This window comes from Coregonus clupeaformis, chromosome 11, assembly GCF_020615455.1.
Source record: "Coregonus clupeaformis isolate EN_2021a chromosome 11, ASM2061545v1, whole genome shotgun sequence".
Taxonomy (NCBI): domain Eukaryota; kingdom Metazoa; phylum Chordata; class Actinopteri; order Salmoniformes; family Salmonidae; genus Coregonus; species Coregonus clupeaformis.
The window spans coordinates 24,240,351-24,257,611 of record NC_059202.1 but is presented as its reverse complement, the minus strand read 5'-3'; the positions used below and the strand labels follow the sequence as shown (position 1 = coordinate 24,257,611).

General features: G+C 43.5%; 1 protein-coding gene across 2 annotated transcripts in view; it reads left to right on the top strand.

The window, feature by feature from the left end:
- LOC121576564 (choline transporter-like protein 5-B) overlaps positions 1–17,261 on the top strand; it is a 65,779-nt gene that overhangs the window by 32,866 nt on the left and 15,652 nt on the right. Inside the window, exons 3-8 of one of the 2 annotated variants that reach the window (XM_041889800.2) lie at positions 11,702–11,775; positions 13,910–13,994; positions 15,111–15,195; positions 15,331–15,459; positions 16,041–16,101; positions 16,312–16,435. In XM_041889800.2, the coding sequence (XP_041745734.1) occupies positions 11,702–11,775; positions 13,910–13,994; positions 15,111–15,195; positions 15,331–15,459; positions 16,041–16,101; positions 16,312–16,435 (558 nt within the window). Of the gene's footprint in view, positions 1–11,701; positions 11,776–13,909; positions 13,995–15,110; positions 15,460–16,040; positions 16,102–16,311; positions 16,436–17,261 lie in introns of both variants that reach the window. The other variant, XM_041889798.2, reaches the window with a different exon arrangement.

The window sequence follows — 17,261 nt, the reverse complement described above, 5'->3', positions numbered from 1 at the left end:
GAACTTGAGAGGATCTGCAGAGAGGAATGGGAGAAACTCCCCAAATACAGGTGTGCCAAGCTTGTAGCGTCATACCCAAGAAGACTCAAGGCTGTAATCGCTGCCAAAGGTGCATCAACAAAGTACTGAGTAAAGGGTCTGAATACTTATGTAAATGTGATATTTCTGTTTATTATATTTGCAAACATTTCTAAAAACCTGCTTTTGCTTTGTCATTATGTGGTATTGTGTGTAGATTGATTAGGGAAAAAAACAATTTAATCAATTTTAGAATAAGACTGTAATGTAATTTCCTTTTGAAAAAGTCAAGGGGTCTGAATTCTTTCCGAATGCACTGTACCCTCAAATAAAAGGTGACATTCTGTACTGTCACCTCATATGAAATATTTGACCTCAAATCCGCAATCTTTAAACGTGTGTATAGCAACGACCAGCAGTGTGTGTATAGCGCTGTCCGTGTTGCTGAAGCTGCAAAGTACAGTGGGGAAAAAAAGTATTTAGTCAGCCACCAATTGTGCAAGTTCTCCCACTTAAAAAGATGAGAGAGGCCTGTAATTTTCATCATAGGTACACGTCAACTATGACAGACAAAATGAGAGAAAAAAAATTCAGAAAATCACATTGTAGGATTTTTAATGAATTTATTTGCAAATTATGGTGGAAAATAAGTATTTGGTCAATAACAAAAGTTTCTCAATACTTTGTTATATACCCTTTGTTGGCAATGACACAGGTCAAACGTTTTCTGTAAGTCTTCACAAGGTTTTCACACACTGTTGCTGGTATTTTGGCCCATTCCTCCATGCAGATCTCCTCTAGAGCAGTGATGTTTTGGGGCTGTCGCTGGGCAACACAGACTTTCAACTCCCTCCAAAGATTTTCTATGTGCTTGAGATCTGGAGACTGGCTAGGCCACTCCAGGACCTTGAAATGCTTCCTACGAAGCCACTCCTTCGTTGCCCGGGCGGTGTGTTTGGGATCATTGTCATGCTGAAAGACCCAGCCACGTTTCATCTTCAATGCCCTTGCTGATGGAAGGAGGTTTTCACTCAAAATCTCACGATACATGGCCCCATTCATTCTTTCCTTTACACGGATCAGACGTCCTGGTCCCTTTGCAGAAAAACAGCCCCAAAACATGATGTTTCCACCCCCATGCTTCACAGTAGGTATGGTGTTCTTTGGATGCAACTCAGCATTCTTTGTCCTCCAAACACGACGAGTTGAGTTTTTACCAAAAAGTTATATTTTGGTTTCATCTGACCATATGACATTCTCCCAATCCTCTTCTGGATCATCCAAATGCACTCTAGCAAACTTCAGATGGGCCTGGACATGTACTGGCTTAAGCAGGGGGACACGTCTGACACTGCAGGATTTGAGTCCCTGGCGGCGTAGTGTGTTACTGATGGTAGGCTTTGTTACTTTGGTCCCAGCTCTCTGCAGGTCATTCACTAGGTCCCCCCGTGTGGTTCTGGCATTTTTGCTCACCGTTCTTGTGATCATTTTGACCCCACGGGGTGAGATCTTGCGTGGAGCCCCAGATCGAGGGGAGATTATCAGTGGTCTTGTATGTCTTCCATTTCCTAATAATTGCTCCCACAGTTGATTTCTTCAAACCAAGCTGCTTACCTATTGCAGATTCAGTCTTCCCAGCCTGGTGCAGGTCTACAATTTTGTTTCTGGTGTCCTTTGACAGCTCTTTGGTCTTGGCCATAGTGGAGTTTGGAGTGTGACTGTTTGAGGTTGTGGACAGGTGTCTTTTATACTGATAACAAGTTCAAACAGGTGCCATTAATACAGGTAACGAGTGGAGGACAGAGGAGCCTCTTAAAGAAGAAGTTACAGGTCTGTGAGAGCCAGAAATCTTGCTTGTTTGTAGGTGACCAAATACTTATTTTCCACCATAATTTGCAAATATATTCATTAAAAATCCTACAATGTGATTTTCTGGAATTTTTTTCCTAAATTTGTCTGTCATTGTTGACGTGTACCTATGATGAAAATTACAGGCCTCTCTCATCTTTTTAAGTGGGAGAACTTGCACAATTGGTGGCTGACTAAATACTTTTTTTCCCCACTGTAATTACAGCCATTTCTGACTGAAAAGTTCTGTTACCGAAATCCCTAATTTGTTTAGGAAAAACATTCCCTATTCCCTCAAACTTTGCTCTCTTTACGTGACACATGTATGCATTGCATGCACATGACCAATAGGGTCTGACCTATAGCATATCATAATCACATCAATAAATTGGTTTTAACAAACTCTGAACACCGTAACACATGTGACAGCAAAATGGATGCAGAGGACCTGACAAATAAACGTGTAACTGGGGAATGTTTACTGGTTGTGCAGGAGGTAAAGGGGAAGTCAGATGTGTGGAATAAATTTGACTAGTTGTGGAAAATATTGGATATCAAGAAAAATGCGTGCATATTATGCGTATGTGTGCCAAACAGGTGCTGTTAGATCACAGTGTAATTTTTCTGACCGTTTGGAACAATGTAAACAACACAAATAAATTATAAGCGTACCAGAGTCTGTTGTAAAGTTTTTTTGTAAAGCCTTTATTACAGCAAAGACTGAAATCAGTTGCGTTCATTCGTGAATGCAATTTCTGAAATGGAAGGGTTTAGGCCTATTTATTGTTTATGCTAATTATTCAATGGTCACTTTATTTTATTTTAAAACTAAAATGCTTGATTGCATTTCACATCATGAATTACTCGTATGCTGTTTGATGACATTAACAAATAAATTATTGATTGATACAGTAGCCTATATAAGTATTGAAATATAGGTAAGTAAGTTACAGTATTAAGACTAAACAGGATGTGCTCTTAGGCCTACAGCTCGATGGTGGTTCTACAAGGCTGCTATACTAAGCCTACTAATGATAAACATTTACATTTTACATTTTAGTCATTTAGCAGACGCTCTTATCCAGAGCGACGTACAGTTAGTGAATACATATTTTTTTATACCAGGGTTGTGGGAATCGAACCCACAACCCTGGCGTTGCAAACGCCATGCTCTATCAACTGAGCTACATCCCGGCCGGCCATTCCCTCCCCTACCCTGGACGACGCTGGGCCAATTGTGCGCCGCCCATGAGTCTCCCGGTCGCGGCCGGCTGCGACAGAGCCTGGATTCGAACCAGGATCTCTAGTGACACAGTTAGCACTGCGATGCAGTGCCTTAGACCACTGCGCCACTCAGACAGATAAAGACATCTCTTTGTCACTGATTCAGCCGAGGCTGCTCCTCCTCCTTGCTCGGGCAGGCTTCGGCGTTCGTTGTCCCCGGAGTACTAGCTGCTGCCGATCTATGTTTCGGTGTTTGTCTTGTTTGGTCTTTATTGTTTACACCTGTTTCCCATTATGTTGTATTGTGTTCCCTTTATCACCCGCTGTTTCTCATTGTGTATTGTGCGTAATTGTTTTTAGTCTTTTCGGCAGTTGCCCATGTGTGCGGGTTGTATTGTTCCTCTCTGTATGAGGTTGCCTTTTGTACTTTGGATTTGCACTGTATCCAGTAAAGTATCTGCCAGTAGCTCGGTGTCCTGCCCTTGACTTCGCCTACCGCATACACGTCACATTGACACTCTTATTATTATAATGATGATCATAATAGTAATAATAACAATAAGAAGGAACTCAAGTAAAAGGAGGGTTATTATTATTATTATATATATAATTATTCTGACAATTTGGAACAATGTAAACAACCCTAAATTAATTATAAATAATACCAGAGAGGCTGGTCTTACGAAAAAAAAAGTATAAAGCCTTTATTACAGTATAGCAAAGATTAAAAACAGCAGAATTTTTGAAATTGCTGCGTGAGACTTGATGCTCACGGAATAAGTAGGCTATTAAACAAACACTCAAACAGGAAACAGAAGCAGGATCTGTCTTATTTCTGTAAATAAATATGGATGAGTTGTAAAGCCAGGCACATTTAACAGTTAGGCTATTGATTATACACTATATATACACATTTATTTATTTCACCTTTATTTAACCAGGTAAGCCAGTTGAGAACAAGTTCTCATTTACAACTGCGACCTGGCCAAGATAAAGCAAAGCAGTGCGATAAAAACAACAACAACACAGAGTTACATTTGGGGTCAAAAAAAAAAGTCCAAAAAAAATACTACAGAAAATATATATACAGTGTGTGCAAATGTAGCAAGTTATGGAGGTAAGGCAATAAATGTATGTGGACACCCCTTCAAATTAGTGGATTCGGCTATTCCAGCCACACCCGTTGCTGACAGGTGTGTAAAATCAAGCACACAGCCATGCAATCTCCCATAGACAAACATTGGCAGTAGAATGGCGTTATTGAAGAGCTCAGTGACTTTACTGTTATTGTGAAGTGGAAAGGTTTAGGAGCAACAATGGCTCAGCTGCAAAGGGGTAGGCCACACAAGCTCACAGAACGGGACCGCTGAGTGCTGAAGTGCGTAGCGTGTAAAAATTGTCTGTCCTCGGTTGCAACACTCACTACCGAGTTCCAAACTGCCTCTGGAATCAACGTCAGCACAATAACTGTTCGTTGGGAGCTTCATGAAGTGGGTTTCCATGGATCACCATGGGCAATGCCAAGCGTTAGTTGGAGTGGTGTAAAAAATCTGGGTTTGGCGGATGCCAGGAGAACGCTGCCTGCCCCAATGCATAGTGCCAACTCTAAAGTTTGGTGGAGGAGGAATAATGGTGTGGGGCTGTTTTTCATGGTTCGGCTAGGCCCCTTAGTTCCAGTGAAGGGAAATCGTAACGCTACAGCATACAATTATATTCTATTCGATTCTGTGCTTCCAGCTTTGTGGCAACAGTTTGGGGAAGGCCCTTTCTGGTTTCAGCATGACAATGCCCCTGTGCACAAAAATGGTTTGTCCAGATCAGTGTGGAAGAACTTGACTAGCCTGCACATAGCCCTGACCTCAACCCCATCGAACACCTTTGGGATGAATTAGAACGCCGACTGCGAGCCAGGCCTAATCGCCCAACATCAGTGCCCGACCTCACTAATGCTCTTGTGGCTGAATGGAAGCAAGTCCCTGCAGCAATGTTCCAACATCTAGTGGAAAGCCTTCCCAGAAGAGTAGAGGCTGTATATGGGAGCAAAGTGTGGGACCAAATCCATATTAATGCCCATGATTTTGGAATAAGATGTTCGACAAGCAGGTGTCCAGATAATTTTGGTCATATAGTGTAGACCAATTAAGTTGGGGTTTCCTCTCCTCACTTTTCTTAGACAATTAAGGCAAGGGCTGTTTTCTCGTCTACTAACTCTGCTGCTGCCTCCGTCGCATTGTTCCCAACACCAATATGCTGGTTAACTTTGCTATTATGCACATAGCAACATGGTCTAGGAAAAGGCGCCAATTTAACAGCGTACTGATGTGTTTCAGAACCGCGGACAGCGACCACTATCCAACACGGGAGAAAGCGCATTTGTTATCAAATAATAATATTTTTATTAGTGTTGCACCATTGTTCTTACATAATATAACCATATACAATTTCAGTAGCACATTTCTTAGACTGATGGACTGTGCCATCCCCACGGCCTCAACAATGGATCAGTCCACTGAGACAGGTGAGAATCAGACAGGTGTCTTGTACACCATGATATTGCTCCTGCTCGACTAAAGAAATCGCAGTAGACCAACAGCCTATCATTTTACGTTTACATTTGACATTTTAGTCATTTCGCAGATGCTCTCATCCAGAGTGACTTACAGTAGTGAGTGCATACATTTTCATACTTTTGTCATACTGGTCCCCCGTGGGTTAGGCGCCATGCTCTACCAACTGAGCTACACGGGACTATCGACCAAACAATCGACGACTCAACTAAATTGGGTCAGCCCTAAGGCACCCGCATGCTTCCCAGCCGAAACGGTTCGGAAGAGTTTGTGCATATATTATGACGACATTTTGTGACGTTTTTGTTGGTGTTGGACTTCGGTAAGGTTTTTTTTTGGTTGTTCAGGCACACACAAAAATTTCTTGAGGCAACCTGAAGTCGGTAGCCGAAGTCTACGCCCCTTCGTCAGTGATTGGTCAACAGTAAGGATTCTTCAATAAAGTATTTGTTGTCATTCAAATCAAATAAAATTTTATTGGTCACATACACGTGTTTAACAGATGTTATTGCTAGTGTAGCGAAATTCTTGTGTTTCTAGCTCCGTCAGTGCAGTAATATCTAACAAGTAATATCTAATAATTTCACAACATATACCCAATACACACAAATCTAAGCAATGGAATTAAGAATATATAAATATATGGATGAACAATGTCAGAGCGGCATAGACTACAGTACAATAGTATAGAATGCAGTATATACAGTGGCTTCCGACAGTTTTCACCCCCCCCTTGGCATTTTTCCTATTTTGTTGCCTTACAACCTGGAATTAAAATTGATTTTTGGGGGGTTTGTATCATTTGATTTATACAACATGCCTACCACTTTGAAGATGCAAAATATGTTTTATATTTACCCCCCCCCCCCCAAGTCAATACTTTGTAGAGCCACCTTTTGCAGCAATTACAGCTGCAAGTCTCTTGGGTGTGTCTCTATAAGCTTGGCACATCTAGCCACTGGGATTTTTGCCCATTCTTCAAGGCAAAACTGCTCCAGCTCCTTCAAGTTGGATGGGTTCCGCTGGTGTACAGCAATTGGATTGAAGTCTGGGTTTTGACTAGGCCATTCCAAGACATTTAAATGTTTCCCCTTAAACCACTCAAGTGTTGCTTTAGCAGTATGCTTAGGGTCATTGTCCTGCTGGAAGGTGAACCTCCGTCCCAGTCTCAAATCTCTGGAAGACTGAAACAGGTTTCCCCTCAAGAATTTTCTGGTATTTAGCACCATCCATCATTCCTTCAATTCTGACCAGTTTCCCAGTCCCTGCCGATGAAAAACATTGGATGGTGTTCTCGGGGTGATGAGAGTTGTTGGGTTTGCGCCAGACATTTTCCTTGATGGCCAAAAAGCTCAATTTTAGTCTCATGTGTTTGGGGAGTCTCCCACATGCCTTTTGGCGAACACCAAACGTGTTTGCTTATTTTTTTCTTTAAACAATGGCTTTTTTCTGGCCACTCTTCCGTAAAGCCCAGCTCTGTGGAGTGTATGGCTTAAAGTGGTCTTATGGACAGATACTCCAATCTCCGCTGTGGAGCTTTGCAGCTCCTTCAGGGTTATCTTTGGTCTCTTTGTTGCCTCTTTGATTAATGCCCTCCTTGCCTGGTCCGTGAGTTTTGGTGGGCGGCCCTCTTTTGGCAGGTTTGTTGTGGTGCCATATTCTTTCAATTTTTTTATAATGGATTTAATGGTGCTCCGTGGGATGTTCGAAGTTTCAGATATTTTTTTATAACCCAACCCTGATCTGTACTTCTCCACAACTTTGTCCCTGACCTGTTTGGAGAGCTCCTTGGTCTTCATGGTGCCGCTTGCTTGGTGGTGCCCCTTGCTTAGTGGTGTTGCAGACTCTGGGGCCTTTCAGAACAGGTGTATATATACTGAGATCATGTGACAGATCATGTGACACTTAGATTGCACACATGTGGACTTTATTTAACTAATTATGTGACTTCTGAAGGTAATTGGTTGCACCAGATCTAATTTAGGGGCTTCATAGCAAAGGGGGTGAATACATATGCACGCACCACTTTTCCGTTATTATTTTTTAGAATTTTTTGAAACAAGTAATTTTTTTCATTTCACTTCACCAATTTGGACTATTTTAAGTATATCCATTACATGAAATCCAAATAAAAATCAATTTAAATTACAGGTTGTAATGCAACAAAATAGGAAAAACGCCAAGGGGGATGAATACTTTTGCAAGGCACATATGAGATGAGTAATGCAAGATATGTAAACATTATTAAAGTGACTAGTGTTCCATTTATTAAAGTGGCCAGTGATTTCTAATCTATTTATATAGGTAGCAGCCTCTAATATGCTATGGAAGGCTATTTAACAGTGTGATGGCATTGAGATAGAAGCTGTTTTTCAGTCTCTCGGTCCCAGCTTTGATGCACCTGTACTGACCTCGCCTTCTGGATGATAGCGGGGTGAACAGGCAGTGGCTCGGGTGGTTGTTGTCCTTGATTATCTTTTTGGCCTTCCTGTGACATCGGGTGCTGTAGGTGACCTGGAGGGCTGGTAGTTTGACCACACCACCCTCTGGAAAGCCCTGCGGTGGCGGGTGGTGCAGGTGCCGTACCAGGTGGTGATACAGCCCGACAGGATGCTCTCAATTTTGCATCTGTAAGGTTTTAGGGTTTTAGGTGCCAAGCCAAATTTCTTCAGTCTCCTGAGGTTGAAGAGGCGCTGTTGCACCTTCTTCACCACACTCTCTGTGTGGGTGGACCATTTCAGTTCGTCAGTGATGTGCTTTCCACCTTCTCCACTGCGGTCCCGTCTAAGTAGATGGAGGGGTGCTCCCTCTGCTGTTTCCTGAAGTCCACAAACATCTCCTTTGTTTTGTTGATGTTGAGTGAGAGGTTATTTTCCTGGCACCATACTCCCAGAGCCCTCACCTCCTGCCTGTAGGCTGTCTCTTCATTGTTGGTAATCAAGCCTACTACTGTTGCGTCGTCTGCTAACTTGATGATTGAGTTGAAGCGTGCTTGGCCACACAGTTATGGGTGAACAGGGAGTACAGGAGGAGGCTGAGCACACACCCTTGTGGGGCCCCAGTGTTGAGGATCAGCGAAGTGGAGGTGTTTTTTCCTACCTTCATCACCTGGGGCGGCCCGTCGGGAAGTCCAGGACCCAGTTGCACAGGGCGGGGTTCAGACCCAGGACCTCGAGCTTAGTGATGAGCTTGGAGGGTACTATGGTGTTGAATGCTGAGCTATAGTCAATGAACAGCATTCTTACATAGGTATTCCTCTTGTCCAGATGGGATAGGGCAGTGTGCAGTGTAATGGTGATTGCATCATCTGTGGATCTATTGGGGCGGTAAGCAAATTGAAGTGGGTCTAGGGTGGCAGGTAAGGTAGAGGTGAGATATGATCCTTGACTAGTCTCTCAAAGCACTTCATGATGACAGAAGTGAGAGCTACGGGGCGATAGTCATTTAGTTCAGTTACCTTTGCTTCCTTGGGTACAGGGACAATGGTGGCCATCTTGAAGCATGTGGGGACAGCAGACTGGGATAGGGAGAGATTGAATATGTCCGTAAACACACCAGCTAGCTGGTCTGCGCATGCTCTGAGGACATGGCTAGGGATGCCATCTGGGCCGGCAGCCTTGCGAGGGTTAACACGCTTAAATGTGTTACTCACGTCAGCCACGGAGAAGGAGAGCCCATAGTCCTTGGTAGCGGGCCGCGTCGGTGGCACTGTATTATCCTCAAAGCGGGTGAAGAAAGTGTTTAGCTTGTTCGGAAGCAAGACGTTGGTGTCCGTGACGTGGCTGGTTTTCCTTTTGAAGTCTGTGATTGTCTTTAGACCCTGCCACATACGTCTCGTGTCTGAGCCGTTGAACTGCGACTCCACTTTGCCCCTATACTGACGTTTTGCCGGTTTGATTGCCTTGCGGATGGAATAACTACACTGTTTGTATTCTGCCATATTCCCAGTCACCTTGCCATGATTAAATGCGGTGGTTGGCGCTTTCAGTTTTGCGCTAATGCTGCCATCTATCCACAGTTTCTGGTTAAGGTAGGTTTTAATAGTCACAGTGGGTACAACATCTCCTATACTTCCTGATAAACTCAGTCACTGTATCAGTATATGCGTCAATATTATTCTCTGAAGCTACCCGGAACATATCCCAGTCCGCGTGATCAAAGCAATCTTGAAGCGTGGATTCCGATTGGTCAGACCAGCGTTGGATAGTCCTTAGCACGGGTACTTCCTGTTTGAGTTTCTTCCTATAGGAATGGAGAAGCAAAATGGAGTCGTGGTCAGATTTGCCGAACGGAGGGTGGGGGGAGGGCCTTGTAGGCATCCCGGAAGTTGGAGTAGTGGTGGTCGAGTGTTTTAGCAGCGCGAGTACTACAGTCGATGTGTTGATAGAACTTCGGCAGCCTTTTCATCAAATTTGCTTTGTTACAATCCCCAGCTACAGTAAATGCAGCCTCAGGATATGTGGTTTCCAGTTTGCATAAAGTCAAGTGAAGTTCTTTGAGGGCCGTCGTGGTATCGGCTTGAGGGGGGATATACATGGCCGTGACTATAACCAAAGAAAATGATCTTGGGCGATAATATGGTCTGCATTTGATTGTGAGGTATTCTAGGTCGGGTGAACAAAAGGTCTTGAGCTCCTGTATGTTATCACAATTACACCGTGAGTCGTTAATCATAAAACATACACCTCCGGCTTTCTGCTTCCCAGAGAGATATTTATTCCTGTCTGTGCGATGAACTGAGAACCCAACTGGTTGGACGGACTCGGACAGGATATCCAGAGAGAGCCATGTTTCCGTGAAACAGAGTATGTTACAATCCCTGATGTGTCTCTGGAAAGAAACCCTCGCCCTGAGCTCGTCAACTTTATTATCCAGAGACTGAACATTAGCGAGTAATATACTCGGAAGCGGTGGGTGTTGTGCACGCCCCCTAAGTCGGACTAGAAGACCTCTACGAGTACCTCTCCTCCAAGTCAACAAGAGACAACTCGTTTTCATGCACATTTTTTCAATGAGAAATACTGCACCAAACATCTTAGTTAGATGTAAAATTGCGCGACTAAGATCTCCTCTACAAAAAAGTCAAAATTAATGACAGATTTCTTGAGTTATATTAGATTAATTCTGACTATTTTGAGAAAGTATACTGGCTAAAAATGGACAAACAGTTCTATTGCATATTTTTTTTGGTAAAAGGTCTTTTAAGGGAGTATGCGAGCATGCTCGGTTCGCTTAGCCGACTTCGGCTAGGTGCCAGCCGAACTGATGCATGTTGATGCCTTAAGGGGACACCATAAGGTTGAAGTTGTGGAGGGTTTTTGAAGACGGGCCATGGAGGGGCTCTGTGGAGAGCGTAAACTCTGTCGGAGGGGTCTCTGTGGAGATTGTAAAACCTCTGTCAGAGAGGTCTCTGTGGAAAGGGTAAACTCTGTCGGAGGCATCTCTGTGGAGAGGGTAAACCCTGTCGGAGGGGTCTCTGTGGAGATTGTATGACCTCTGGGGCTTTGTCTCATTAGAAATTCAGTGTAGCTCGGAATGTTTTTCTCTGAGCTCACGGTCTTAACATGCCACCTGGTCTGGTCTGCTGGCAAATGCTACTCCCAGCTTAGGAGCTCAAGTAAAAGCCTACTGTCAGGGAGGTATGCCATGGCAAGGGCAGAGCCCTGGGTACTGGTCTCATCTAATCAACTCTCTCTCTCTTTCTCTCTTTCTCTCTCTCTGATCTCTCGCTCTCTCTTTCTCTCTCTGATCTCTCCTCTCTCTTTCTCTCTATTTCTTTCTCTCGCTCTCGCTCTCTCTCTGATCTCTCCTCTCTCTTTCTCTCTTTCTTTCTGTCTCTTTCTCTCTCTCTCTCGCTCTCTGTCTCTCCTCTCTCTTCTCTCACTTTCTCTCTCTTTCTCTCTTTCTCTCTATCTATCTATCTATCTATCTATCTATCAATCTATCTATCTATCTATCTCTCTCTTTTTCTCTTTCTGTCTCTCGTTCTGTCTCTCACTGTCCCTCTCGCTGTCTCTCTCTCTCTCTCTATCTCTTCTCCCCAGGGGCTGCACGGATGTGTTGTGCTGTGTTATCTTCGTCATCGTCATCCTCGGCTACATCGCTCTGGGCACCGTGGGTGAGTTGTCATGTTGCTGCCTATTTCATCAGACAGGTTTCATAACAACACAGCCCGACCTATGGTGATGCTCCAGGTATGTGTGAGTCCCAGTGTCCCACACACATCCCCTTCCCTCTGTTCTACCTAAAATAAGGATGTGGTCTAAGACAGTGTTTCCCAACCCTGGTCCTCCAGTACCCCCAACAGTACACTATTTCATTGTAGCCCTGGACAAGCACACCTGATTCAACTTGTCAACTAATCATCAATCCCTCAATGAGTTGAATGAGGTGTGTTTGTCAAGGGCTACAATGAAAATGTGTACTGTTGGGGGTACTCGTGTACCAGGGTTGGCAAACACTGATCTAAGCAGATGGAGTGAGGAAAGTTGGTGTGTGTGAGTTCATCTGTGCTCATGTTAGTTAGTTAGTGAGTTTCTGCGTGCCTAGCTCTCATCTAGACAAAGTCTTTGTGTTCCATATATTCCATTGACTGTGTTGCCGTATCGATGCTAGTGTTGTATTTGATCCCATTTTGCATTGAACAACAGAGCCTCTGATTGTGTAGTGTGTGGGAGGTAGAAATATGAGCGCCTGCATTTCCCCAGAGACAGACCCATTCCTTAATGAGTGGGAGTTGGTAACATCAGAGTCTGTTTGGACGTGAGGCTCTTTCTGTTTTCTGAGGTTACTCTATGGCATCTCCCTAATCTGTGCTTCTAATCTCCTGATTGGAGGTTCGTGCATGTTCTCTAGAGATATGGGTGACGTCCTCTGGCCTCCATGCCTTTTTAAGGCATTTAGTTAGAGCAAGTAAACACAGAGTGTGTTCCTCTCAGTAGATTGGAATCAATCATGCGAATCTCCTCACACACACACCTCAGTCTGTACATACACACACACACACACACCTCTACACACACACACACACCTCTACACACACACACACACACACACACACCCTGAGTGAGTCAAATGAAATCAACGGTGATGTCTTCTCTCAAAGTGGAGTCCCTCTCAGACTCCCATTGGCAGTGGAGTCACGTCCGAGTCTGGGCAGAGGAAGGACTCTGTCTGTTGCCCAATTACTTTAAGAGGGCCAGAGCCATGAAAATGGAGGTGACTTCAAATAGACACTGGCATGTCAGCAATTATGTGAATAGCTTTTCATTCTTTCTCCTCCCCTGTGCTCTTCCTCATACATAACTTCTGTTTCTCATCATCCCGGCTGTGTAAGGCAGGCTAGAAAATAATGTTATTGTCCTCCAAGTTAATTATTTGCTGTTTATGTTTTGAACAGGTTAGAAAAACCTAATGAACACAGAGGATTGCATCGTGAATTGTGGCCTCAAAAGATGCAGACTGGTGGAGAAAGAGTGTTGGAATGATTGGATTACCTTGGCCTTGGTTTTGTTAGTGCTTTTCACTCGTATTATCTCTCTGTATTCTCTAAGCATCTCACACAGACTTTTTCGGTTGTCCTGTAATGGCTGAACAGCCAGCTCTCAGCTTGACACACTAATCTGTTCATATCTGGCTTCTCTGATTGTGATTCATAACAGCAGTCTACATTGGATCCCATTTGACCTGCTTCTATACTGATGTAGCTGTGGGCTGAAATTATTATGGTAGTGAATCAAAACAATCCCATAAAGCCCTTTTTACATCAGCAGTTGTCACAAAGTGCTTATACAGAAACCTAAAACCCCAAAGAGCAAGCAATGCAGATGTAGAAGCACGGTGGCTAGGAAAAACTCCCATGAAAGGCAGAAACCTAGAGAGGAACCAGGCTCTGAGGGATGGCCAGTCCTCTTCTGGCTGTGCCGGGTGGAGATTGTAAGAGTACATGGCCATTAAGGCCAGATCGTTCTTCAAGATGTTCAAAAGTTTATAGATGACCAGTAGGGTGAAATAATAATCACAGTGGTTATAGAGGGTGCAAAAGGTCAGCACCTCAGGAGTAAATGTCAGTTGGCCTTTCATAGCCGAGCATTCAGAGGTCGAGACAGCATGTGCGTGTACATTACAGACCGTCAGAATATTTCAATATATACACAGTCAGGCAGATCCTATCACTCATTCATGTCCAGAGTGATTGACATATGACAGGGCTGTGAATGAGGCTAATGATGTGGCCGTCTGTCTGGTTGCAGCTTGGATCCATGGCGACCCCAGGAAGGTGGTCTACCCCACCGACAGCCACGGACAGTTCTGTGGACAGCAGGGGACCCCCAACACGTAAGTAGAAAGAAAGACCACTATCTGTGTTTGGAGAAAAATGTATTGTATCTACTATGGATAGGTATAGTACTATATGGCTAGCATTCGCATTGCACTTTGGACAGGTGTGGCTTCACATTAATATCATCAAAAAATGTCTGCACTTGGAAGAGATTGTATGCAGCCTGGGAGGTGTGTCAGTTTAAACACTTTGGACACCTCCAATACAGCAGGAACAACGTGCAAAAAATCATACTGCTGAGAAACTGCTTTTCTCTACGATTAATATCCGGCTTCAGTATATGTCAGTTGTATTAGTCTGTAATATTTTTAAAATAGTTTATTTTAAGCTACCCTTCTAGGTACAGCAGGGCTCTCCAACCCTGTTCCTGGAGAGCTACCGTCCTGTAGGTTTTCACTCCAACCCTAATCTAGCACACATGATTCTAATAATTATCAGGTTGAGAAGGTGAATCAGGTTAGTTACAACTGGGGTTGGAGGGAAAACCTGCGGGAGGGTAGCTCTCCAGGAACAGGGTTGGAGAGCCCTGGTGTAAACCTACAGGAAGGTAGCTCTCCAGGAACAGGGTTGGAGCGAAAACCTGCAAGAGGGTGTGGCTCCCGTGTGGCTCAGTTGGTAGAGCATGGCGCTTGCAACACCAGGGTTGTGGGTTCGATTCCCATGGGGGACCAGTACGAAAAATAAGTACAAAAATGTATTCACTCACGGCTGTAAATCGCTCTGGATAAGAGTGTCTGCTAAATGACTAAAATGTGAAAAATGTAAAGGAGGGTAGCTCTCCAGGAACAGGGTTGGAGCAAAAACCTGTAGGAGGGTAGCTCTCTAGGAACAGGGTTGGAGAGCTCTGCTTTACAGTAATCCCCCTTTTGTTTATATAGGGCTTTGCTCGGCATGTATGAAAAGTGCTTTATAAAGTAGCATTAACCACCACCACAAGGCTTCCCTGTACCCTGTGTGTTTACACTGTGGGATAATAGCCTCTGTTTGACAGGCAGCTCAATCTGCCATTAGTTTCAAGACAACATTTGTTCTCAGCGTTTTCTAATAAAACTGTTATTGTCTATGTGTTGGGAAAACTAATGACTATTCTCTCCATGTCGCTGTGGTTACAGCAACAAAGCCATATTATTATACTTCAACATATTGCAATGTGCCAATCCTGCCGTTCTTATTAACCTCCAGTGCCCTACAACCCAGGTAAGAGCTGCCTCTTTACGCGTCACACATTATGCTCTTATGTCCCCGCTCATTTTGTCTCGCTTGATTATACAAGGTCAGTGTTTTCTGTTGTTAAGCGTTGATGAATGTTTGGCTCTACCTCTGTTTTCCCAGCTCTGTGTCTCCAAGTGCCCAGACAGATTCGCCACATACCTAGACATGCAGTACAACTACAGGTACAACAACAGCTACTGGGAGTATTACAGGCAGTTCTGCAAGCCGGGCTTCGACAATCCTAGAAAGGTACCGAGACCTGATGCCTCCAGTCCCTTATGGCTTCACTTATCAAGTCCTTGAGTGTTCTGAACTGATGTAATCTGTAGTGGTTATCCATCTATAAGTCAGTAGCGACCAAGACTCTTCCTCTTCCGGAATGGCAATGTTATTGGAATCAGTTAGTCATTTAGTTGCTGCAATTAGAATATATCTTGTTGTACAGTAATGATATGGAAAAACACATGCCATGATATTGCTTTATAAGTACTAGGCCGAGGGAGGGAGGGAGGGAGGGAGAGAGGGAGAGAGGGAGAGAGAGAGAGAGAGAGAGAGAGAGAGAGAGAGAGAGAGAGAGAGAGAACTAAAACGACAAATGACTCAGGAAGGGTTCCCTACCAGTCTGTAATGTATGACAGTCTTCTGTTATGTACCTATTCAACTCAGCCAAACGCCCACTCTCCTCATGGTCCTTTTGGATAATGGCAAACTCATAGGATGTCTTACCAGTCATCCTAACCTATGAGTTGGTATAAAAACTAAACTCTGAGGATTTGACGTCACTGAATGTACATTGTTTGACGTCTTCTTCCTCTCTTGTCTCCCTTTAGTCAGTTGCACACGTGTTGAGAGATGAAGACTGCCCATCTATGATAGTGCCAAGCAGACCTTGTAAGATAATCCAGGTTCTACACATAGCTCCTTCACTATGGTTATGATGACCTAAGATTCAGACTGTCTATTCTAAGACTTCTAAGACAAGATTCTGTGGGAGGGGAGCGTTATGTGTCAGGGGTTGGGAAAGGGAAAGCGATACATATCAACAGTGTATGACATTTAAACATTATTCTTAGCCATTAAATATTTATTTGTGTGTTTCAGTCCTTCAGAGGTGCTTCCCTGACTTCATCACCAGGAACGGGACGCTAACTGTCGCCAACAAGACGGACTTCAAAGACGGGTTAGGTAAAACGAGGAGCGTGATCGATCTCAGGGACGCTGCCAAGTAAGTCCTGCTCTGCTCAACGTCCCTTTGTTGTAGTCGAAATGTTGTCGAGGCTGTTTGGTGGAAAAACACACCACTGGATTATGTGGATTTTAGAATATTCACATGAACATCTGTCGCCAATTGGATGGAAACCTAGCTATTGCCATCTATTTATTGTGTCTATTTATGGACTGGTAGGCTACCATACAAATTAAATCAGGCTTACTGCCAATGTAATTCATAGCCAATTGAATTCAAGTAAACCAAGACTGCAACAAAATTAACATATTTAGCTACTTTCTGTTTATTAATTATATATCCAGTGCATTCGGAAAGTATTCAGACCCCTTGACTTTTTCCACATTTTGTTACGTTACAGCCTTATTCGAAAATGGATTAAACTGTTTTTTGTCCCTCATCAATCTACACACAATACCCCATAATGACAAAGCAAAAACAGGTTTTTAGAATTTTTTGCAAATGTCAAAAAATAAAATAAATGATATCACATTTACATAAATATTCAGACCCTTTACTCAGTACTTTGTTGAAGCACCTTTGGCAGCGATTACAGCCTTGAGTCTTCTTGGGTATGACACTACAAACTTGGCACACCTGTATTTAGGGAGTTTCTCCCATTCTTCTTTGTCCAATCAATTGAATTTACTACAGGTGGACTACAATCAAGTTGTAGAAACATCTCAAAGATGATCAATGGGAACAGGATGCACCTGAGCTCAATTTCGAGTCTCATAGCAAAGTGTCTGAATACTTATGTAAATAAGGTATTTCTGTTTTTTATTTTTAATACATTTGCTAAAATTTCTAAAAACCTGTTTTCACT